This window comes from Didymosphaeria variabile (genome assembly GCF_027946475.1).
Source record: "Didymosphaeria variabile strain IMI 356815 chromosome Unknown scaffold_5, whole genome shotgun sequence".
Classification (NCBI taxonomy): domain Eukaryota; kingdom Fungi; phylum Ascomycota; class Dothideomycetes; order Pleosporales; family Didymosphaeriaceae; genus Didymosphaeria; species Didymosphaeria variabile.
The window spans coordinates 817,639-842,520 of NW_026611624.1; the positions used below are offsets into that span (position 1 = coordinate 817,639).

The 24,882-nt window shown below is 54.5% G+C and overlaps 5 protein-coding genes across 5 annotated transcripts; 2 read left to right on the top strand and 3 right to left on the bottom strand.

Annotated features, from left to right (window-relative positions):
* Window positions 1-146: 146 nt before the first annotated feature.
* On the bottom strand, window positions 147-1,651 carry tit1 (tRNA dimethylallyltransferase, mitochondrial; the record flags this gene model as incomplete). The annotated part of the gene is made up of 3 exons (XM_056215487.1): window positions 147-1,280; window positions 1,332-1,532; window positions 1,583-1,651. 3 exons carry the CDS (start codon window positions 1,649-1,651, stop codon window positions 147-149), a joined length of 1,404 nt encoding a protein of 467 aa, XP_056069734.1.
* A 330-nt stretch (window positions 1,652-1,981) lies between these two features.
* Window positions 1,982-2,526, top strand: tom22 (mitochondrial import receptor subunit Tom22; the record flags this gene model as incomplete). Its single annotated transcript, XM_056215488.1, has 3 exons — window positions 1,982-2,069; window positions 2,129-2,418; window positions 2,473-2,526. 3 exons carry the CDS (start codon window positions 1,982-1,984, stop codon window positions 2,524-2,526), a joined length of 432 nt encoding a protein of 143 aa, XP_056069735.1.
* A 578-nt stretch (window positions 2,527-3,104) lies between these two features.
* TOM40 (translocase of outer mitochondrial membrane) lies at window positions 3,105-4,269 on the bottom strand (the record flags this gene model as incomplete). Its single annotated transcript, XM_056215489.1, has 3 exons — window positions 3,105-3,209; window positions 3,257-3,901; window positions 3,949-4,269. 3 exons carry the CDS (start codon window positions 4,267-4,269, stop codon window positions 3,105-3,107), a joined length of 1,071 nt encoding a protein of 356 aa, XP_056069736.1.
* A 614-nt stretch (window positions 4,270-4,883) lies between these two features.
* On the top strand, window positions 4,884-6,642 carry N0V89_006721 (uncharacterized protein; the record flags this gene model as incomplete). Its single annotated transcript, XM_056215490.1, has 4 exons — window positions 4,884-4,891; window positions 4,956-6,132; window positions 6,179-6,355; window positions 6,409-6,642. 4 exons carry the CDS (start codon window positions 4,884-4,886, stop codon window positions 6,640-6,642), a joined length of 1,596 nt encoding a protein of 531 aa, XP_056069737.1.
* An 11,244-nt stretch (window positions 6,643-17,886) lies between these two features.
* On the bottom strand, window positions 17,887-21,267 carry N0V89_006722 (uncharacterized protein; the record flags this gene model as incomplete). The annotated part of the gene is made up of 1 exon (XM_056215491.1): window positions 17,887-21,267. One exon carries the CDS (start codon window positions 21,265-21,267, stop codon window positions 17,887-17,889), a length of 3,381 nt encoding a protein of 1,126 aa, XP_056069738.1.
* Between the last annotated feature and the right edge of the window lie 3,615 nt (window positions 21,268-24,882).

Below are 24,882 nucleotides of genomic sequence, written 5' to 3' on the forward strand. Positions count from 1 at the left end.
GGTGGATTGTCCTTGTCAGATCTGTGATTCCCGTGGCACCGGTAGAATCGAGCATGAATGTAGCAACTGGTGCAACACCTAAGAGAGGGGTGCGCTAACTAAGCGCTAAGACTTACGCCCCTGTAGTCTACTTGCGTGAGATCCTCTCACGACTCATTAGGGAAGGTCGACATGGAACTCTCAAGCACATCGATCATGTCTTCTTGTGCGGCTGTAGGGCCTCTAAACCTAGCTGACGGAACGTTGGCTTTCTTCTTGTTGGTGCCCACAGCTCGTCTATGGGACCGACTCTTGAGATGTAGTTTCCAGTCATTTTCATTGAAAGAAGTTGTCCCGCACGTTTCGCACACGCGCTTGCCCCAAAGATCTGGACGTTGTGATAAATCGTAGTCGCGTTTGGGGTTCAGCATATCGCGTGCGGCTTCGGACAGCGATGCTGGATCTGGTAGAGACTGCCCCAAGAGGAACCGTTCGGTAATGTCGGTCGACGGTCGCACAGCTGCCGCTTCCCATTTGGATACGTCTGGCAAGTCAAGCAAAAAGGTGTTGCCTCCTTGGCCAGCCGCGAGAAGAGCGTTAAGGAGTTTGATCTGTATCCACCGAACTTGTCGCTTGGCATACTGCCTTGTCGCAGCTTGCGTCTTTTCAATGGCTGCTTGCTTTAACTTTGCAAGTTCGGCTTCTGAATGTGAGCCCTCGCAAAGTGCGGTCTGGTAAGCCATAAACTCTTTGTAGCCAATAGAGACCCATATGCCTCGGGTCTGGTCGATCTCTTGCCCAGTACGTGCTTCGAAATCGGAGCGGAAGTTATGGAGTGTCTCCACTTCGGAGAGCAAGCCTTTCTCCAGCATCTTGTCGACACGTGCGTCAAGGCGGGTCGTCAAAACCTCCTTCGATGCATGTACCCAGAACAGAAGAGTAGGGAATCGTAGACTGGAAGTATTGCCCGACTCATCGGCTGAAAGGCCCTTTTTGCTTTGCTGCTCCGAATACACTTGAGAGGCCGGTTTCCCTGTTTTGAGGAAGATCTCCAGCGATCGCTGGATTTTTCGGCGTTCGTTCGGATGCCACCTGTCGGCCATGACCGGATCAACCTCCCTCAGCCTTTTAAGTAAGACCTCGGTAGGCTCATCTAGAACCGGAAGTCTTTCGGATTGATTTTCATCGATCTTGAGCAAAGGCTCCTCGGATAGGGCATCTTTGAAGAGGAGTGATTGCGTATAGTAGTGCGTCCCACCAACTAGTATAGGCAGCTTCCCTCGACTTCTGATCTCATCAATCTAGTAACAATTAGCTGTACAGTTTCATTCTCCAAAAGAACAAGACCCTACCACTCCTAGTGCGTTTGCTACAAACTTCCCCACCGTCCACGTCTCTTCCTCCAGACCAATGCGACCAAGCAGATGATGCGAGACACCCTTCATCTCATCTTCTGTGATCTTGTTTGTGATGATAGGTAGCCCTTTGTACAGTTGCATCGCATCTCCGTTAATAACCTCGCCGTTAAACCTTTGAGCTAGTTCTACGGCCAACTACCTGCTGTGATCAGAGTTGAACATGGCATAGTTCATGTCCCACATACATCAGATTTACCCGTACCCGTAGCGCCTACAATAGCCACAAGTGGCTTTGAAGGTGGAGTCACAGCCATCCTCGCGGTGAGAGTAGAGTATTTTTTGAGTGCGCGAAACATGCATAGATCGATGAATACAAGTGAAAATCTCTTTACAAAGGCCAAAACTGAAACATTAGAGGAAATTTTGACAGGCTAGGAAATCGTGTCGTGTGACTGCAAGTTGTCCGGACTGAAGCAATTCGAAGACGGGGATGACTAGCGCGGAAGCTCGGGCCATCTAAAAGTTTGGAAGGAGCATCATCGCGACTTCCCTCGAGCTCCAACGCCCAACTTCCATCATCAACACTATCTTCAACGCCTTCACGACCCCATCACACCACCGAACTCTTCCAAACCCCTATCACAATGGTCAAACTCGAAGAAGTCGTCGACGAGGAGTTCCTCCGCGAGCAGGAAGGCCCCCATGACGAGGACGACTGGGACACCGACTCGGGTGCGCCTCTATCTCATTCACGGCTTTGTATCATGTAAGACTGACATTAGCCTCTGCAGAATCAGACACATCCTCCATCGCGGACCTCACGCCTGACGAAACCCTCTACGAGCGCGTCGCCGCGCTGCAAGACATCATTCCCGCGCACACGCGCCGCTCCATTGCCTCAACGTACAACACCGCGACCAGCTACCTGAAGAGCGGACTCTCGCTCGGCGGAAAGACGCTCTGGGTCGTTAGCACCAGTGCTTTGCTGCTGGGTGTGCCGTGGGCGCTCGCGTATAGCGAGGAGCAGATGATTATTGAGCAGGAGAAGATGGAGTTGGCGAACCAGAGGGCGCAGAATGAGGTACGTTATGACTTGTGAAGCTGTGAAAGCTGTATGGATGCTAATGGGTGACAGTTCATGGCGCCGAGTGCAGGAGGCCAGCCGCAGGGCGCGAAGCCGGCGTTGTAAAACTTCAGTTCAATTGGGTCGGATCGCGATACGCACGCAAATGTTGACGGCAGTTCTTCACTTGTTTTACTATAGATGGGCTGGAATGGATGAATGTCGCGCAGATACTACGCTGCGACGGACGGAGCACTGTCTTGAATACTTCTGTACATTACTTTAGGGGTCTCCTCTTTCGGGATATAATGCATGCTTGTGAATGGTCTCACAAGAGCACAGAAGAAATCATGCACAAGCGGAGTAATGTAATGCTTCAATGCGACTATATGTACAATGCAGCCAACATTTCTGCTTACATGCTGGCGCTCCAACGATCAATCGTACCCGGTCTACCGTAACCGTAGCCCATTAGATTCAATGTGTGAATACGCCCCGTAACAACGACCAGAAATATGACAGACAGCGGCGAGAAAGTGGAAAAGTCTAATCGTGCAGATCCCCTAGCCAACCGTTCAGATGCGCTTTTGACATGACTGCGAGCCTCACGCTCGCTCGTTGCTCAGGATAAGAAAGTGGTAATACAGCGAAGAGAAGGCGGGTGATTATAGTCGGTACAGTGAGTCTTCGTGTGGCCTAAGCGTTTAGAATGGGATCGAACCGGCATCGGAGGCTGCGCGCTCCTGCTGCTCCATGACGGCTTCGTCTGCGGCATCTATTGAGACGGCGAGACCTAGCTTGGCAGCGCTCTGCTTGTATTAGTATCAACGTGTAATCATAGGGTCATCGAACTTACCGTCTTGTGGTCAATCTCGCCTGAGAATGTGACACGGATGGGTTGCGCAATCATCTTCTCCAACAAGCAGGAAACCTTGCCTGAGTTGTCGATTTGCGCCCTGAATGATGCGGAGCGGAAGTCATATTTGGCACCAATGGTGACCTGGCCCTCCTTTGACGGGCCGCCCATAGGACCGCCGGGACCAATTCCTGCGAAAGAGAGGTTGCAGTTGATACCCGCCTCGACTCTCTCCGACAGCCTTCGCCAGTATGAAGCATCGATAGCACCTCGGTCTGGGATAACCTGTCCGCACGCCATCCAGTCGGCTGCCCTGTAGCGGGCGGCGTATGAGACGGCCAACTCGGGAGGATAAGCCATTGCTGGTCGCGTCCAGAAGGCATCGATACCGAGCGCGAGCTTGGGAGTGACAGACTGCAGGTAGCTGGCCATGACCATGCCTGTGATGCCCCCATCCAGAAGGGAGGGGTTGACAGCCTTCAGCGACGCTGAGAAATCCGAGCCGGTGTAATCGTTCTCGAGCGACACCATGTTGCCCTGGGATGTGAGCTGCACCGAGGCCTTTGAGATAAGCGCTTGAGTCCATCGCCAGTTGAAGCGGCCAGAGAACTGGAGGTCGTTGTCGAGGTTACCTTGCAGGAATATCTGAGGATGTCAGCTCAGGTAGGCAGCACGCGAGCGGCGCGACATACCTTGGGCGAGCCGTAGATGGCAGTGTATGCATATGGAGGCTGGACCTGCGACCCCATAGACAGCGAGTGTGAGACCTGGAACATGGGGGCGGCGCTGAAGGCCTTTGTGAGCTCGGCGCGCAGGCCAGAGAAGCTCAAGTTGTTGAGGAAGACATCGCGCTGCACCTCCTTTGCAATGTTCTCGACGGTCCCCGGGTTCGAAAGCCCGAGAGCCTCTCGCCGGCTCTGGAACGCGGCGTAGACATTGTTTAGCTGCCCAAAGGCGCCGTTGTGGGTGATGATGTCGTTGACGGCCTGCTGCTGCTTCTCTCCGATCTCCATGGCGGCTGTGAAACGGTCCGGTGGGGGACGAAAGATGTGTATCAAGCTGCGTTGGTAGGTCACGAATGCGCGCCAATTGCGATGGAAACGGCGCGATTGAGGGAGGAGGAAGCTATTGGAGGATGGAGATGCGGTCCTGATGATGCTTCGAACTTTTTCCCGTGAAGGAGAGCGCGCCAAGCATTATGCCGTAAACGCGCTAGCGCACCTTCCCATCAGCGAGCCAACAAATGACGCCGATGATGTGACTTCAAGCCGCTTTAATAGGGCTCGTTTGCGGGACCCCATCGTTCGCAGTGTAAAGGCAAACGAACATTAACAACACAGACGCTTTTTAGTTGAACCTGTCAATCAGCCATCCCCTCGCCGTACCCTGGTCCGCTCGCCTGCTGGAAAGGTACCCGGCAGCCCGACACATTGGTTGCGGCCGTCCACACGTCCCAATTCGCAACCCGAGACAACCTCCGACCTGTTTTTGTATTGCACCGCGCCTGACTTCAATTTTCATTCTTAACTCCCTCGATTTGATACTTTCTTATCACTGGTCTTTGGAGTCCGAGTCGAAAATGGATACCCTTTTGTAAGTCCTCGGTTGCCCCACGTGCCGCGGAGTGATGCATGGGTTCTTCACTTGTGTCACGGTGAAGGTGATAAGCTTGAGGTAGCAACAAGACTCACCGTTGCAGGACTGCTGAAATCTACGCCAACTCACCCCGCTTCCGGCGGCGGTCGAGTACCTTTGTTGATGCCATCCACGACCTGCCCCAGAAGGAGGAGATGGCCCCAGCCCAGCTTTACAGCACAGAATCAGGTCGACTTTTCCACTCTGGGCGTATTGTGATTGCTACCGTCGGCCTGCCCGCCCGAGGTAAGACACACACATCGGTCGCCGTTGCTCGCTACCTACGATGGCTGGGTGTCAAGACTCACGTGTTTCACTTGGGCGACTATCGTCGCGCAACGCTTGGCCCTGGCAAAGATGTCCCCGATGACTACTTCTTCTTGAATGCATCTCCACAGTCGGTTTTACTGCGGAATAAGATCCTTAAGAAGTGCCGCGAGGACATTTACCATTTCCTCGAGCACGACAAGGGCCAGGTCGCTATCTACGATGCGGTCAATGCCATCTCCATGGGCCGGAAGTCGCTAGCAAAAGAATTTGCCAAAAACGGTATCCAGACCATCTTCATTGAATCACACTGCACCGATGAGCGTATCATTCAGGAGAACGTGCGTCGCGTCAAGATCTCATCACCTGACTATCAAGGATGGACCGATGAGGACGCCGTTCAAGACTATCTCGCCCGTATCAATTCCAGGATACCGCACTTTGAGACGATGGAAGAACCAGAGCTACACTGGATCAAGATGATCAATGCCGGCGAACGTGTGGTGGTGAACAGTTGCGCGTTTGGATACTTGTCACAACGAATCGTCTTCTATCTTCTCAACCTGCACATTAAGTCACGGCAGACGTACTTCGCTCGCGCCGGGACTACACGAGACGAAGACTCGTACAAAGCCGACGCGTCGTTGTCTCCTGAGGGCCGTGACTACGCGAAGAAGATGAGCGAGGTGCTGATGAAATATCGCGAGGAAGAGAAGGAGAATTTGATCGCCCAAGGCGCGCGGGATGCTGCTCTGAAACCACTCACCATATGGACTTCGACCCGCCGTCGAACCGTTCAAACTTCAGAATACCTAGCATCAAAGGGATACCGCGTGAGACAGCGATCGCAGATGAGCCAGATGAACCCAGGCGTGTGCGAAAAGATGTCCGAAGCCAAGATCCGCCAGGAGCTCCCCGACGAGGTAGCCAAGCACGAGCAAGACCCGTATCATCATCGATATCCGCGAGCAGAGGTAGGTCAATCCCATTTGTGGTTTCGAAAGCATACTAACAAATTAGTCATATCATGACCTTGCAGTACGCATGGAGCCTATCATTCTCGAACTTGAGCGGGAAGAGAACGATCTTCTCATTATTGCGCACGAATCGGTATTGCGAGTGCTTTACGGCTACCTTATGGCTTGTAATGCTGCTGACATTCCTAAACTCGAATTTCCGCGAGACGAAATTATAGAGGTATGCCGATCACATCTATCTTTCAATACACTGTATCAAGCTGACTGGCTCAGATCATCCCCTCCAGCTACAACAACGTCGCCAAGCGCATAAAGATACCTGACCTCCCCGAAAGCATGGTTCCCCCCAGCCCCGAAGATATCCAAATGCCCGTCCCGCCCAGCGGAGCTGTAAGTCCCTTCTCCGGCATTGGCACACCACAAGCCGGCTCTGGAACCGCTACACCGCAATTGACCGCACCCCAACCCCTTAACTTGAGGAAGTCACATATCAGCCCGTCCGACTGAGCTTGAGGTTACATATTGACGTGTATGGCTGAGCAGGTCCGCCATCGTTATTGCTATGGTGCTACGTTCGATAACGAGAGGCTGAGCCAGCAAACGGACATTGATTCCAATTTCGACTGATCGACTTTTTAATGAGCTTATGAGGTTTGCATGGGTTTTAGTATATATTCAGGGTAGGCGTTTGACATGGCGAGCGAAGGTGTAGGTTGCGGTTGCTTTTTAAATTAAACAAAGACTCCTGAATACCTAGACGCTCAAATAGACATTCCCGCCAGTCGTCCCTCTTCTTGTCCACGATATGTCTCACCTCGACACGAGTCATGCCCGATGAGTAAGCAGCGGAATTCCACGCGTACCATAACCCACATCTTCCTTCCCCAGACCACATCCATGTGACAACTCTCCAGGTCACTTTCAACCCACCACTTCATCCTCCTGTATATACAAATCCCTTACTCCAGCTCAAACCAACCACATCTGTCAATATCGACAAGCCAGCACGATTCAACACTCCACCTCCTACGCGCTTCTGAGCGCCTCGGTGAGAAAAGCCTCCTTCCACTTTCTCCGCCTCATCATATCATCCTATCTCTATAGAGCATCTACAATCCCCTCCGCCATGCCCCCTCCGCTCCCCTCCCTCGCCCCTCCGCACCCTCCTCCTCACAGAAGGCACTCTCAAACTCATCTCCGCAACCATATTCATCCTCTCCCCAAGCACCATCCTCAAAAACCTGACGTCCCCTCCTTATTCCCCGTCTCCACATCTCTGGTCCGTGCATTCGGCACGCAAACCCTTGCCTTCGCCATACCACTCTTCCTCGCTGCGCGCAGCGACACCAAGAACGTGGGGAGCAGGAAGATCGTTTATTGGGCGTGTTTGGCAAGGGAGGGGCTTCTGGCGGTGGGGCTCTTGGGGTCGATGCTGGCGGTACGATGGGAGCGGATGGGCGGAGAGCTGGATGAGAGGGCCATTGAAGAGGGCAGTGTTACAGAAAAGCGTGGGAGGGACGAGGATGAAGCGGAGGGGAAGAGGAAGCTAGTGCGTGGGATGTGGTTGTGGGTCGCTGAGCTAGTGCCGTTTGTGGTGGGAAGGATGTGGATTCTGGGGTGGAGGAGTGAATGGTTTGAATAAGGATGTGTGAGAGCAAATGGTTACGAGACTTCCTTCATAGATCGCCAGGGGCGTGAAAATGCATGGCAAATCACAGTCACAGGAAAGAGAGAGAAGTGTATCGACTTAAGGGACCAAGAAATGAGTGTGATTTTCTAACTTTTCTGACGCTTGAAACAAATGCGTGATAAGAGGCGCATCCACTATTAGCACACGTGGCCCGATGCCAGCGTATCCTGACTTAACGATTGATCTAACGCTAGTAGCGGCCGGAAAGTGGCCTGTGGAGAAGAGCTTTTGGGCACTATGGTGATAAGACAGTATGTGGTCTGGTGCGAGCATTGCTCAGATGTCCCACTTCCGATTCGATACGACTACCAAGCGGTCGGAAGCTGGCTTGATATCCCACAACAACGACACCAAGCTCTACCACGTCTTCTAAGCCGCACAAAAACCAAAGCGCCGGCACTCTTGAGCCGGAAGTGGTGTCGTGCAAGAGGCTAATTGAGCTAATTGCAGTGCCAGTACAAAACTGTGAGACAATCTCTCCGCGTCGGGAAGCCGGAGAGCTTGGTGTGCCTCGACCTATCGTGAACACGTAGGCTGCCTATTGTGGTCCGGCGAAGAGCGAGTACGCTTACGTCGGCGACGGTGGAGGTTGTTCTAGTACATGAAACTCAATCCTAGGATGTAAAGCTGTTGTAACGCAATCAGTCATAGTTTGCCGGTCCGCCAATCTGGCTCGCGAAAGCCGTAGAGACGCTCCTAGCGTCATCATCATCGGCGCCGAGTCCTCGGAGACCGCGGTTGCCGACGTAGTTGCCAGGAACATTTTCGTTTCGGCGCGTAGACTCAACGAATCGGTTCAAGCGATCAGACTGGCTCAGAGATGTAGGCTTGTTGTAATCGTTCAGGTTCAAGCCAGTTAGACTGATGCCACCAGGGCCGTCGGCAATGCTGCTCCGTGTGTCCGTCATCTCGCTAGCAGCGACCGACTCGCCAGCAATGCTAGGAGTACCGTTCTTCTTGTTGTGCGCGCCGTTGCGGCCAGGCAAAGGCCAGCTATCCTGGAAGTTCGAGAACATAGGAGGATAGTTGGAAGGCACGTTGACACCGCCACCGCCGAGGGCTGAAGAGTGGACGGAGGAAACGTCATCAGGAATGTACCCAACAATGGAACCATTGTCGTTGTACTCTTGACGTTTGTTGCCGTTCCATCCAGCGGGTTGGCGACCAGAAGTCATCGCGTTGGCGTGCTGATAAGCCATCTGGTAACGCTGGGGACCGCGGTACGATTGCTTCGGACGGCTGAACTGAAGAAGCGATACCTGCAAGTTCGTCAAAGGACCTTCCACGAGACAGTTGCGCTCTTTGAAGTGGAGAAGGAGATAATGCCACAGCGGATGCTTCGAGAGGACCTTCGGGTTGCCTAGAATGACCAAGCCGTACTTGGCTCGCGTCAGAGCCACGTTAAGGCGGCGAGGATCACTCAAGAAACCGATGCCTTGATGGTCGTTTGAACGAACGCAGGAAAGGATGATGAAGTCCTTTTCACGTCCCTGGAAAGCATCAACAGAGGCAACCTCAACCTCCTTGTAGTTCTCCTTCTTGAAGCTTCCCGTAGCCTGCATGGAGCTGACGACGTAGCTACGTTGTCCCTCGTACGGCGTAATGATACCGATATCGCCAGGAAGGACACCAGCTTTGAAGAAACGAGTGACGATCTTCTCTACGTTCTGAGCTTCCGTGCGGTTTAGGTAGGACGTTCCAGAGGCTGAGATTTCTTCCGCTCCGATGTTGGACCAAAACATCATTGGATTATCGCCAACGGGCCAAGGGAAGTCCACATCGCGACGAATACGCTCCTGCATCGTGACACCGTTCTGCAGAGAACCTTCGTAGAACATGTTTGAAGGGAACTCGGAAAGGCAGGGATGCATACGATACTGAACCTGCAGTCGGATCGGAGAGCAACCGAGAATGACCAGTCGCTCAAATAGAGACTGGTTGAGACCGGCCGTTGCCGCCTTCTTGTTCATGATGACGGGTCCAAGTTGCTGATGATCTCCAACCAATACAACCTGCTTGCAACCTAGGACGAGCGGGATCATGCATTCGGGCTCTGCCGACTGGGTCGATTCATCAATCAAAACGGTCCTAAACTTCATCTTAGAAAGACGAGGATCGCCGGCACCAACGCAAGTGCAGCAGATAACATCGGCTGCGTTGAGAATCTCTCGCTCAGCAGCACGAGTAAGCTGCTTGAACTTCTTCTCGTCCTGGCTCGAAAGTTCTCCGACGTCACTCTTGAGTTGGTTGAGTTTGTTCAACTCCACGTTCGTATCGTTCATGCGGACCTGTTCGTGAAGCGACAAGAAGTTGACCGAAGACTCAACGTCTTCCCTTGACTTAGCGGTGACACGTACTGTCTTCAACCCGGTCAAGTGGATGCGCTCACATAGCTGATCCACCGCAACATTGGAAGGAGCACATACTAAGACCGGACCACCATTGATCTTGCACAAGTGGTAGATGATGGTCGCAGAAGTGACAGTCTTGCCGGTACCTGGGGGTCCTTGAATCAAGCTCAATGGCTTCTGTAGCACGCTCTTAACTGCGTTAATTTGGCTACCGTTCAGCTCAGGCAGCCCCGGAACGCTGAATTTGCGGGGCAGTTGGATTTTCATTGGCGCAGACGCAACCTCGTGGCCCAAAAGGCGGTGGAAGATATAGCCTGACACGCTCATCTCATCAATAGCGAACGTCTTCATAGCGTGCTGCATGCGATCGAATGAAGTAGCTTTCCAGACATAGTCGGCGCTGAAGTTGTGGGTGCACTCGGTCGGCACAGACTTGTGATCGCCCTTCGTCCGCAGCTCGATAGTGACTTCGTCGGATTGGTTGTTCGGGATCTTGATCACATAGCCGACACCCTCCCAGTGTGGACGGAGCTCTCCAGTGTACCGTAGGCGCATCTCATCGCCTACAGCGAGCTTTACGTCACCCAATTCGAGCTTTGGCAGAACGAAGCTGGCAGTGTGCTTATTGTTTAGAGCCATGTCCCAGCGCACAACAAGTCCATCCTGTGATTGTGACTCCTTCAGCTTGCGATCGTAGTCGGCTTCAATTTTGACAAGCGGCCCAAACACGTTCTGATATTGAAAAGCATCGTCGTAGCGGAGTAGGACCTTGGCAATAACCTCCTCTTGACCAGCTCCCTTCTCTAGATCCGCAATCGTGGCAGTCGCATTATCCTTCCAGAGTTCCTCCAACTTGGCAATCATTTGTGGGCTGAGATGGCGGGCGCGGAGCTGCTCTTGGTCGGTCGGAGGAGGTACGAGCCAGGGAAGGAAGGAACGGTCCTCAATTAGCGGCTGCCAGCGCGACGTGTCCCAGTTCATATCTTTCTGCGAGGGCATGGCGGCGCATGGCTGACGACATAGCAGCACCACAACAGTGTCGGATTTGGCGGGTATGAAACCGAGCAGGAATACGTTCTTGGTGCCGCAGTTGTAGCATTCGAGGATAGTGTCGCCAAGTGAGGAAAGCGGGTGCAGCTGCACCTCCTTGTGGCGAGCCCGGACGAGGTGGTTGATGATGTGAGAAGAAGACGTATTGCCGCGGGCGCTGCAGAACCACTTGCTGCAGGCCAAACACTTGACAACGCTGCCGGCGTTGTGGATGCCACAATAACTGTCCTTCATTTAGTCGTACTCCGGCCGAGGGCTACCGTACTTACGCGCACGCATGTCCCGGGAGCTCGACCTCTTCCTCCTGTTTGACGCCGCCTTTTCCGTTCGTTCCATCTACAGGCATGCTGACCATGCTCTCCAAGTCATCGTCATCGTCGTACATCTCCGTCTCTTCGTCGTCCATACGTCGTCTGCGTGAGGCTGTCATTCCGCGGGAAAGGTCGCCGTCCAGTATGCTTTCGTCGTCGCCAGCACCTGCGTTGATGGTGGCGGCAGAGTCGGACACCAAGTGGTTGCCCATGTGCGTGAAGGCGCCCTCCATGATTGTTGAGCCGCCTGCGCTAGGTTGATGTTTCGTAAATTTGTATGCGCGCGGGCGGCAGGTGATGGCCAGGCTTGACTGGTAGTTGATGTGTGTGGGGGTGTCAGAACCAGCGCTTTACACCATCTCTTGATATTTGGCGTGGAGCGCGGGGTGTTTGCGCGGAGAGAAACGTGATGTGGCGGCGAAAGATTGTCTCTGTTGACGAAGTGGGCTGCCACTACCGCATTCTCGTCGGCTGTCGGAGCTTGTGTCTTGGCCGTCCGTGCGCGTTCGTTTGTCCCTCCAAAGGGTCCAACATCTCGAACGCGTCCTCTACTGTATACATTCACGCTGATTTCAATCTGTCTCACCCTGGTATCACTTCTGGGTTACCTCCTGCTCCGTGTATTTTAACATCGCCAAAGTGTGAGCAATAGAGCTTGTCAAGCTCCCTTCCGGAGGCACGCACGTGCAGCTGCAGGAACATCTGCAAGCAGAGCCGCACTACACCCTTTCACTATTGACTGTTGGGCGCCGTCGGCTTATAATTTTGGATCACCATCCTTGATGATGCTAACAAAAGTCCTAGATCACCTACACAAAGTAAGCACGAGAATGGCAACGAATTGGACGAGAAGAGCAGGGAACAATCTGCGCAAACGGGGACCCTTTTAAGACCTGTGCATCTCGCATGTCACAATACTCGTATATTGTAACATGCGAGATGTTGTGCTCCGCCGGTGCTTCTCTCGGGGGTTTCCTCCACTTCCAGTCCCAGGCACCTGCACCTGCATGGCTGAAGTCACGTGGCGTTCCGTGGCCCGACCATCCATGCCGAAAGGATCACTTTCGGTTCGGCGCCGAATTACTACGGAGCGAGATCCTGTCCCTGACCCGGTTCTACCATCCCGTCCGCGACCCGAGAGAAGCTTTCCCCTGCGCCGGTTGGTTTCCCGTCGCCGCGAACCTGCGGGTTGGTGTCAAATCACCTCTTAGACCGGTGAAGTGCCAGTGACCTCTCGAAAGTGTAAACGAACCTCATCTTTTGTTCGGATTCACCCGAGTGCTGTCACGTATAGCGATTGCGGGGTACAGGAACAGTTCCACAACAAGTGAACACGACGTTAACCACTTTGCGACCGCTTAGGCGAGTCCCTTGTGTGCAAGTCTAACCCTACCAGGCCTGCATTATTGTCTGGTGTGGTCACGTTCTGTTCCACAATATCGACTGCATGGGCCGCGTTACAGGTGCAGCTCATCGTTATCAAGAATCGGACACATTGGCCAATGCCAGCCATCTAGCTTACCCGGCCGAGGTGCGTCTTTACGGCATGGGTATAGCTGTTGCAGCTATTTGCTTCATTCCGGTTAACCTGAGGTTAAGACAGCCGCGCTACTGAATGCTCTACGCCGCTTATGCTCGCCTTAAGGTAGACTTATTTCCTTATTCTTGCAATACCGATCGCTAGCGAGGTCAGACCGCACGATGGGTTCTAGGGCACTTGTTGAACGAAGATCACTCAGGCGAGTAATCGATCCCGCGATGCCACGTCTACAGCAACTACCACGCCTTTCGTCCGCTCGCCAATCATCACAGCTCATCACCACACCTCTTGCAGGCTCACGAGAAGTTCTCTCGAATGCCGCAACATCCGCTCCACATATACACATACCCACCTCTTATCTAATTTCAAGCCGCAGATGAGTCGGTAGGGGCGGGACAACAACAAGAAGCATGCCTAGTGACCTCTATATGTTCGTAGCGGCTAGCCCGCCCCATCGCGCATCGATGTCCGATCGGGCCCTGCGCGAGCAATGTTCCGTGCTAACATCAGTTCATACAGTAATCTGTATCAACATGATTCGCTGGTGGCTAGCTCCAGCCTCACGCCCTCAATGTTCAATTAATAGACTCTCAGGTCATGACGATCTCCTGAATCCGTCCCGCTGCTGCAGGCTGTCACACTGCATGCTGCGAGGCAATGACAATGACATTTCTCTTCCTGCGTAACAAGCCAGGTCTGGCCACAGCTGAGCTACACCATCTTTGCGAGCGTCAGCTCACTTTAAGGCGAGCACTTGTAATCAAGGAAAGATATGCATTATCGAAGGGAGCATGCATGTTCTCCCTGGCCACTCGCTTCCCCTTGGATCACCTGTTGAACCACGAAAGGCTGCACGCAAACAAAGTTCAGAAAGCCAAGACATGCTCACCGGACGTTTTTGTACCACCTAGACCAGCCGTCAATGAACACGGCAGGAGTCAATTCAGGCGTTGTGCGTTACCAATCAATCAACGTCTGTGTCACAGAGTCAAAATCAACGTCAGAGCAGGCCCATGTTCCGTTCCTCTACAGCACGCAGCGGTTATTTCCGACTCTTACTTCCAATCACGACCCTACACAGAAATCCGAAGCGCTCGCGCCAATAACCGCAAGAGAATACTATGATTACGCCAGTCCACGTACGTCGCTATCTCACTACCTATGCATGACAACACCAACCACGCTCTTCTCCGCTAGAATGCTCCTAAGTGCGGAGTACGACGGAAGGTGGAGCACATTCTTACTCACGTATTTCTGCACGCAAGCAGCGTAATCACATTGACGCACGGTTGCAACATAATCCTTTGAACCTCGCTCTGCCCTGCAGCCTCACCCACCACTGCAGACTCAACTCACACAAACACAGCATTTTCATTATCATGCTGATTCACGCATTCAGCCACGCATTCAGCCCCTGCAGCGCGTCTACAGACTCACCGCCTCACTCCAGGGGCCCTCGCACGCGCAGCGCGTCTCACTCACCGATCAATGCCGTGTGATACGATCTGATCTCGACCCCTCGCCAACGCCTTTTCGCCCCGCAGCTTGACATCCACCATCACTGAATGACACACATCAGCACGTCTCTACTTCGCGTTAAACGCCCGGGACCATAGGAGACCCTTGCCGTCCGTCTGTTGTGCAACCTTGAGTACCCCAGATTGAGCTCACTGCACGAGGCTTAAGGTGGCCTGCCAGGGCGTGCACTGCACGTCGCCCCTTTGCGACGTCTTCGGCATGCACTGCAAATGAATTGGAAGCTTCTTCACCGGCGGCCTCGCGTCGAGGTCTGCCACTCGCGTGCGTGCGTGCATGCTGCGCTGTGCGACATTCGCAACGGTCGCACTCGCTGCATGCCGACCTTGTCGATACGTATCCTCGCCGCAACGACGCAGACGCAGCCTCAGGACGCGGCTCGCGCAATATGTACGTGCGGGGTAAGTATTGCATATCTTACAATGAAGATGATGATAGGGATTGGGGGCCTGTGCAACGTTAGTATCACGATTAATAGACGTATCGATTCTGGAGCCGTCCTGCAGCCAGTCAGTCCTCCGCTTTCCCTGCGCCGCACACGCAATGACTAACGGTATTGCACGGCTTCAACCCCCATCCTCCGCTCACTGTACCCAGTCCAATCTTCATCCCAAATCCTATTTCCCCTCTCCGCCAAGTCTCAACCCCAACATGCACGCTCAGCTCCCGCCCCTCTACGACCCAGGACCTTGTAGCACACACGAGCACACCTGCCTTCCGCACGTTCCCGTATCCCAGCCTTGCTCCTACAGTAGTCTACCCCGAGCGTAAGTTCACGCCTAGAAATCGCTCTACTAAGCTACAGTAGCCAACACGTCTGCATCAACGATAATCCCCGACCGCAGGCCTACGCCCAGAGATCACTCCACCTGCTCCACCTGTTCGCACCCTAGCCATGGGTTTCAAACTTACTTGCATACTTACCTGCACACCAATCAACCGTCCACCATTTCAAATCCCATCCATGTCCTCCCTCAAACTCAGACTCAGACTCACCGTTTGCCTTGGAAACCCCTCAAACTGAGACTTAACGCCTTCCCCATGTCCTCCCTCAAACTCAAACTCAGCTTCACGCAATGAATGTACAAGGCTACCTTAGCTCAGCTCAGCTCGCCCAGGGGAGTGCACCCAGGTACACTTCCCCTCCCCTAACCCCTGACCTCCGCGGTTCCGCGGGAATCCTCCCACAAAAAGCAAAAGTAATCGATCGCTCGCTCGCTCCCTCGCGCCAGAACGCAACCACCCGCTCTTGGCAAAAAGGCGAAACGAAGGAAGGAAAAAGAAAGCACACCCCAGCAACGCCACTCGCGCTGGTTCCCCAGCAGCGGGCTCGCATCGCTCGTTCACAAGCGGGCGGGGCGGCCCCGCGACTGCGGCTGCGGATGCGGATGCGATGCCTGGGTGGTGGATCTGCCGGTCCGGTGTTGTGTTGGTGTAGGCGTGCGTGTCCAATGGGTGGGTTGGTTGGCCGCTCGACGTATTTTATTTCCGTTGGGGCGGGTGCGTGCTCGCTGGTGGGTATGCGTACGTAGTGTACTAGGTATGGTAGTCTAGATAGTCTAGTCAGTAGTGTGGACATTTGTTGGGAAGGTGAGTGAGTTCAGATCAGGTGACAATAGATAGGTAGCGAAGCGATCAAGGTGATAATGAGTGAGTTATATGCGAGAGGCAGCTTAGGCGGCGCGCGCTGTTGAGATAGACTTCCAGTGTGCAGGGAGCCGGGCCAGCCTAAGGATGGGTAAACCAAAGGTGTGGCCGTACAATAATGCAACACGTCTATTAAATCAAATCATGACAATAGCTCACACATAGCATGGCAAGAGGTAGCCAGACATCTCAAGCATCGACGTATTCTCAGATCAGACCAGAGAGTAATAGATAGATAGATAGCAGAGGGAGGGATGAAGGTGATAGTGAGTGAGTTATATGCGCGTAGAGGCAGGGCAGGCCAAGACGAAGGGCGCTGTTGAGATAGAATGGACTTGTAGTGTGCAGGGTGCCGAGCCAGCCTTGCGCATGGTAAACCCTAGTGTAGCAGGCAATACAACACGTCCCCTAGATCAAACCATCACATCATCACGCGAGCTCATAGCAACAAGAAGTAGACATGCAGATCGACGTATCCCACGCCTAAGTGGCCCCTCCCGGCCATGGTATCATTCATTCCACTCATCTACACTACCCCCTCTTCCGCCATCCATCCATGCCATCCATCAGGTCCGACCACTCCCAGCCGTGACCCAACAAAGGAAAAGAAAAAAGCCCTCTCAAAAGGTAAAAACCGGGTCTTCCCCCATCAAGGCGGCCGCAGGATCCCAGTCCACAAGAAGCGAAGTGAAGAAAGCAAATGCCGCTCGCAAAAGATAATGCCCGCTACATCGCACAAATGAGAACACAAGAGAAGAGACGATGCGAACCCGCAGAGCGCCCAACAAAAGCTCAAATCAAACCAAACCAAACCAACAAATAGCCACCCAGAGTAGACTCCTCATTCCAGATGATCCGCCTCCTCTTCAGGTCATGCATTCGTAATGGTAATGGTAATTTTCGCCGCGCTCGCTCCTCCGCCAACAGCAAGACAACGCAGAAAGAAAAAAAAGGAAACGCTAAGAAAGGTGGTCCAGTTGGTATCAAGCGAGCGAGCAACGAAGCTCTGAATATCAAATATCCCCAAGTCTATGCATGTTTTCCCAATCACGTTCCATCCCGAAATAACGCCGAAGACCCGATTTGTGAAAGAAAATGGTGAAGCGTGGGGGTATAAAGTGCGGAGATACCAAATACTGTTAGAGGCAAAAACGAACCTCTTCCGCACTTGGCAGGAGAGCTGGGTCGTGCTTGGATTGAGGACAGGGTTGGCTTGGGCGGTTGGCTGGATCGTACGACCGACAGGTTTTTCTCGACTGTGGAAGTGCCGAGGAACCGGTTGTGACGTGTCTGCAATGCGGCAGATGCAAGAAGGCTGGTAGAATGGCTGCTCGCACGTGTCTTGTCCGAAAGTAGTATACGGGTCGAAGCCGCCCGCCCGTCCCGCATCGCGCGCATATTACCCCAACAGCGGGAAGCCAATCCGCGAGGACGATGCGCCCCAACCGACTGATCCTGAATCCGTGCAGTACCAACTCTCCTGGGAAGGTGGTGAGAGAGATCGTAGGTATAATATAGTACACAAGAAAGGGAATCCTTGCCTCTGAGACGCAGACCACGATAATGAGTGTGCGAGCCGGCCGTCAATCAGAGGGTCGGATGATAGAGTAACATCCACAGGTTTGGCTATCGTTCGACCGTGCTACTGCGACTGATAACGTCCCAGTCCTGGTCTTTCCAATCGCCATTGGATTTCTCTTCTTTGCGCTTCCTGCGCTCGCTGGGAGCTCGAATCAAGCGTTTGAAGATGTTGCTGCTGTTGGACCTGGTATTGGTCTGTTCCGACGGCGGGCTCATAGGTTCCACAGATGCCCGACGCGAATTGTGCCCAGCCATAGCAGACAAGGTCGAAGCTGGAACGATGTCTTGCTTCTTGATCTTGCAGAATAATCTGGAGAACAGGTACTGCTCTCCGTTGCTGTCAAACAGGGGGATGTGCCGGTAGCCCTGCTGAACGGCATTCAGTTTAGCCGTGAACTGCGCCAACGGGGCGCTCTCCGGCTTTCCTTCAACGGTATTCCAGACCGTCCAGCGGACAAAGACCAGGTCCGGACAGCGCGTGGTTACTGTCATCTCAATCTCGTCTTTGAATTCAGGGTTGTACCCGTTTCCTGGGACAATGCGTGTCCTCTTTTTGAGCGGCTGACCGATGCCTGAGTATCCGTCCTTGTGGGTCGAGACATCCTGACCTCCGATCCCAGTCGCATTAGGGCCAGCGTCCTCGGCACAGTACATTTCGAATTGAACGAACGGACTAATAGGGGCGTCGGTCTTCGGTCGTGGAAGTTGCTGCGCAGAGATGATCTGCACAGTGAACTTGACTTCCATCTTCGGTGCTCGACGTGGACCAACCACAGGCGTCTGATCGTGGTGGCGGAGCTCGGCAGGCTTCAGGACGTAGCCGCTTCGGTCGTTGCCGCCAGCAAACATGGCTTCGTTCAGTTGCTGCCCAAGATCGTACGTTTGCCAGTTGGTGGCAGCCATTTGAACGCCGCGACGCCAAAATCGGAGGGGATCGAAGTTGCTTGACATGATGCGATGCCCGCTGGGGTACACGCGCATCAAGCACGACATGTTGTGCGCCTCAAGACGCTGCTTGTCGCGTCCACCAGCTTTGGTGAGCCTGTCAAAGGTACGTTCGTTGAAAGAAATGACGTGGTTGGGAGTATCAGCCTCCACCGCATCAAAGTCGGTGAACTTGATGCCCCGAGTGTAGACGCCTAGGCGTCCCAGCACATCGGTAATGTTGCTTGTCTTCGTCTTCTTCGGCTTCCTCTTCTCTTGGTCCTCGGCGGCAGTTGCATGAGGGCTATCGCTGTCGTCTGCAGAGCTGATAAGAGATGGTGTGGCAATGTATGTTGTCGACGTGGCCGAGGTACGAGGAGATGCCCAAAAAGCATTCGCACGCTCAGGGGGGCTCAAGGAATGAGGGCTCGAGACAAGCGGAGAATTGGGGATGACGCTGTTATCCATTTGCACTGGACGGGACCACGGCGAACTAAAGCTACGCTCACGTTTGCGAGTGGTCAATTCTTGGGCGAGGGCTCTCGTGTCAAGTTCCTCGGGAGGACCTTTGACCTTGATAAGGATCCTGCCTCTGAGCTCCTCGGGCGACGGCAAGTGGTAGCTGTCCGTTATTGGCTGAAGCACAAGCTTATCGCCGAACTCCTCAAGCATGGTCTTGACCATGATAGCCTGCTGATCAGGCGAGCAGTGAACTTCAAGCGACAGAATCAGGGGATATTGAGATTCCACGAAGGCGTACTTGTCGATGACCTTGATCGCATCAAGGAAAGTGATGCTCTTAGTAAGCGTTCGCCCATGCGTGACGATTGGCTTCCCATCATTGCCATCCCAGCAGTCAATCTCCAGACAACGACAGCCTTTCTGGAGCGCGGTGATGTAGGCTTCGGTGCTGGATGTTCCTTTGACTTGAGGGCCTAGGAGGTAGGTGTTGTGGGAGCTGGAGATGAAGTATTCGCTGAGGGGACGGTCGAGCTTCGAGGTTGAGTTGTTTGGCTTGAAGATGGGGTTGTGCACATCGGAGGTGAGGAAAGTTTGGAACGCTGGGAAGTTCATGGTTGGAGGAAGCGGGATCTCGTCAACATCCGGCGGCGTCGCTTTGGGCTTGGCGGCACCGGCCAACTTCTCAAAGACCGAGATCCAATGTTCGACATTGGCATTGACGTCAATGCCCTGTTCTCGCTGGAGGAACTCGAAGAAGGTGTGTTGATCCATGCCCGAGTTGGGCGCAGGCGTGAACTGCTTGTAGATCTGCTTCAGGTCTTTTCTCTTCCTCAGCCGTCGCACAAAGTGCAGGAACTCTTCTTGGTTGAGGCTATTAGTGTGGTCTTGATCAGCTTCGACGAAATACGACCGAAGCATCTCTTCGGAACAGTTGATGTGCAGACTGCGACAGAGTTCGATGGTGCCCGGAAGATCCATGGTTTCCTCCTCTGATGCGTGAACTTTCCCGTTGAAACGCCTCTTCATCTGGCGATCCCAAACAAGTCGAGCACTCTTCTCTCCAAACCCCATAAGACTGGCCATCATGTCGATCCGGTCGCGTGACACGGCGTTGAGAGTGTCGGTCCACATGTTGAAAACGAACACGTCTGGTGCGATGAGGTGCATGGTCTTGACTTTGCCCTTGGAGCGGCTTGTGTCCGAGTATACGATGGTAAGCCAGTACGGCTCGTATCTTTCGTCGTATCCCAACTCTTCGCGGTAGTGCTTGGCATCAGCTCCAGTGCGGAAGTCCTTAACATCGTCAATGTAGAAAAACTTCCATGGCCGGGAAGAGTCCCAGAAAACCTTTGCAGAGTCCAGGTCGAGCCGCAGGATGATGTTCTTCTTGGCCTTTTTGGTGACCTTGAACAGCAGTGTGCCTTGCTCTACGCGGGAGTTCCGCTTCGGCGCCGACACAGTGGTAGAGGGGATTGAGCTGACCATGGGTCGGCTGGAGGCGATGCCGAGGGCATCAATTATGGGGTCACCATCCTCGTCCACGGCCAATTCTGCGTCTTCGTCGTCGAGGTAGTTGATGTCAAGATCGGACAGTTCCATGGCGCCCTCGACAGCTGTCCTGCTGTTGCTCCTCCGACGCATGATGACGGGCCCGGAGCTCTTTTCCCGTTGGGCGGCCGAGCCACCGCGCCGGAACTTGTTAGGCAAACCCTGGGCACCGCGACTGACTCTTCGTATCAATCCAGGACCCCTGCTAAGAGCCTCGGCCATAGCATTGGGGGAGGATGTGGGCGGCGTGCTCATGGGCGGCTGGATGAGGGATTCGGGCAGCATGTAGGAGGGCACGGCGGGCAAAGAGCAGCTTGTCAGAGGCACGATGCCCTCGGGGGTTGAGGAGAGGCTGCCATTGCGGCCAAAGTGAGAGGATATGCTCGCGGGACTGTCGCGGGCAGAGGGTATGGTGATTGCGCGCGCAAAGGAAGGCTGCGGCGAGGGTAACCGTGGGCGGTGGGCCTTGAGGTCCCCGTTGCGGAGAGACATTTTTTGTTTTGTAGGTATGTATGACGGAGCTCGGCGTGGTCTAGTGTGTCGGCATGCTGGTGGTCAGGCAGCGGAAGAGACGTTCTGGGGTTTGCGGCCTCGGCGGAGTCAATGGTATTATACACAGGCGGCTGTTCAGGTCGCGCTACCAAAACAGCATGGCGCGAGCGGGAGGGATCGTGGAGCTCTAGCTGCTACGGGGCGCTGAAGCGCGATGCGCGAGGACGCTGTGCGATGCTGGTCAGCTGCAGAATGCTTTCGTGCAGGCGCGCTGCATGCAGTGCAGGAAGTCGCAGGGGTGGCGGCGGGGCGTTCGCAGCTGTGGGCGTGGTCGTGGGGGCGAGTCTGTGGGCGGACAGATGGGGCTGGTGCAGCTGCAGGCGGCCGTGTGGAGGAGGATTGATGTGCAGGTTTGACGCGCGAGGATATTGAGTGCGTGGATATGCGGAATTGGGACGGAGGAGGTGTGCGGAGTGCGGTTGCTTGGAAAATAGCTCTGACTGCTGCCGGAGCTACCAGGAAATGGCAGCGGGTACGTTGGGACGTGCAACGACTTTTCAACGGCGAGCGCTATGCCCGTGGCGGTGTAGTGAATTGCGTCCACAGGCGCCGCGTCGCAGCGTTCCCCTGGCCAGCACGGCGCTCTGTGGCCTGATGGCGCTACCGGATCGTGCGGCTGCTGAAGACGCCCTCATTCCACGCCTGCTCGTGCCGCTCCTCCCACTCTCCCGCCCCGCTTTGTGGTGAAATCGACACTCGTTGGTCGCGAGGCCATGACGTTGGGCAGCGCCCCGGCTCCGCTTTCACTTTGGGGACGAGGGGCGCCTGAAAATCTCCGCCTCCTCTCCTGGTCCTGGTCGTCCTGTCTTGCACACGAGCAGGGCGCTGGCGCTGCCTGTACGCAGGCCCTCGTCAGCAGCGCGCCCGAGCAGGCCACTCAAGCCATGCGACGCGACAGGCACGGCCAAATCACGGCTCGCCGCCTGCGCTGGACAAGGCTGAGCGATCGTTTGCATCCTTCCTGCCGGGCAGCGTGGGTAATAATAGCCACTCACCGCACCCGACACGGCCAACGGCAGCGTCACGAAGCGGGTCTTGCATGCCACGAGTACCACGCTGACTGCAACCTCGGCGGAACGTGGCCTGCCAGCAAACAGCTTCACCTCTGCCCAGGGGCTGCCGTTTACCCATTCCGAGCTCCATGCTCACCGACACAGGCCGTCCCTGCCAACGGACGCGGCAAAATTTGGGCCAGCGCGCTGACGGGGAATGCTCCAGTGGCGCGGACAGGGCACGTCAAACACACCAGCGGTCCCCAGCGGCGCGACGAGGTCACGGCCATGGTGGCTCCGTCTCTCTGCCACACACACGTGGCGCGGGCCCGTCACAATGAAACAAGTTTGTGCCGACGGGCTGGTTCCCCCTGGCGCCGATCGCGCCCAGCAGGTAGAGGCCCCGCCGCGTCACTCACCGAGCCAGCCTGCTGCGATAGGCGCTGCCATGCTTTCCGACGACCACAGCGAGCCCGTGTGCGGTGACAGGTCGCGATGCTGCTCCGTATCCGTCGCGCATTACGCCGCCCATGCACAGCAGTCGCGTGACGCCTGCTTATTCCAAGGATCTTCTGGAAGTTGACCCCAGCACCCACAAATCATCATGCAGCTTCCCCACAACCAAGCCACTCTTGGGATCCCCCAGCACGGTCACATGGCCAGCGGCGGTGTGATGATATCCTTTGCTCTTCTCCAATCGCTTCTTCGTACCTCAATCTTGCATCAGTGATTTCATGCTTTGTTCCCCTTTGGGCTTCTTTCTGTCTCCCTTGCACGCCATGTTCGAGGTCAATGCAGCAGCTGAATGCATCCCAATCCCCGTCTGCCCAATCTCGTTGCCGACGGTCCACGCGGCCTAAGGAATGCAGTATAAAATCCTTACTCGGCTGAGCACGGGTTGCCCAGTAATCTGTCGCCGTGAGACGTCCCGATATAGGGCTCGCACGTATCGCATCCTGCTCCGACGGCAAGCGAGCACCCGAATGACATGCATGCCCACGCATCAACTCTATGTAAAGGAAACAACAAAATTGCTCGCGACCATGGAAAAGGGTCCAAGTGGTGCGCGCACAAGCTCACCTGCATTAAACTGCGGCGGTGAGTGTAGCATCGTGTCTGGAAATCCTGCAAACTCTTCGGACGTACGAGGATTCTCTTGCGAAAAGTGCGGGCCAATGAAAAGAACAGACGCACGGAAGAATGTTCGCTTGCATACAGCCTCAGCTGATGCTGTTTGAGCTGGTGAACGCTGCCGCCAATCAAAATTCGAAATTGCTGGTACAGATCAATCGAATCAGGATTGTCGTGGACAGTTTGAATTTTGCTGAGTAGACTGTTGCAGATGCGTCGCCTACATCATTGGGCCGGTCCGGACCAGCACCGCAACACCACCCTTCGCCGTAATAGAGAGCACAAGTCTTGGCCGTCACCGACGTGATACAATCCGCTCCGCTCATCACTGACTGCTCACCGTAACCTATTCGATTGGTGTTGCATCTCTCTTCTGGTCGCCCGAGCAGGCCCGACATGGTCGTCCTTCTTGCATCCTTCCTGGCGGTCCAGTTCGATCGCGTTGCTCGTGCAGAGTCACCGGAAACTATTGAAGAGCTTGCATCACTGGCGTAGGACACGTTTGTTTGCATTGAGGTGTGCGTCGCCGACTGCAGTCCGAAACCGTTGCCCTCGGTCAACGCTGCGTCTCCACTCTCCCTACTCCTTCCTTCGGCCTGACCGCAAAGACTGAGTGGAGCTACCGATGAGTTTGTCATAGGAAACATGGACCCTGAAGACGTTACGAGTGGCGCACGGGTTGTTGCAGCTTGTGTTCTTTCGCTTACGCATGAGCCAGGACCATAAAGCGGATCGAAAGGTGTGGAGCTACGTAACACGGCCACAGATGAAGGAAATCTTCTTTCGGCCACCCTGGCTGCACTTGTTGTGGTCTCAGGAACACCATCTGCCGAGTCGATTTGGTCACTTCCGAACACGAGTCTTTGCCAGAATTTGTCGTTCTCGTCCCTTTGCTTCTTTGGACGTCCCGACCATCCGGCTCCCAAATGCGGCCGTTTTCGTAGCTCGTCCTTGTCGCTTCCTTGTGTGATAGAAGGCAAAGACGGAGAGACGCACAAGGACGCGTTACCTAGCGTTCGAGCACCTCTAGTAGCTCGCTGCGACCACGGCGCAGTATCAGCACTTCCAGATAGGGGAAGCAGTGACGGCCGATCATGTGCCCGATGGGGTGCAGGTGGACCGTCTGCGATTGAAAGATTTGAGCTATTTGCCTGAGTTGGGAGGACAGCCAACCAAGGACCATCGTCAATACTGCGAGGTGCTCTAGGTTCAGCTCTGCCGACTTCTCCTTCCATATCAACATTGCCTGATTCCATCACAGTTGCATGAGTGATATAGTGGTCATGATTCGATTCACCGATCAGGTTGCACGGGGACGCGTCGTCCATTGGGGCGACTGCTGAGAGTTTGGTAGCCGTGTCAAAAGTGAGGCGCAATGGGTGGGTAACGCTTTCAAATTGCTGCATAACGCAACCGTTCGAGACTTCCCCCT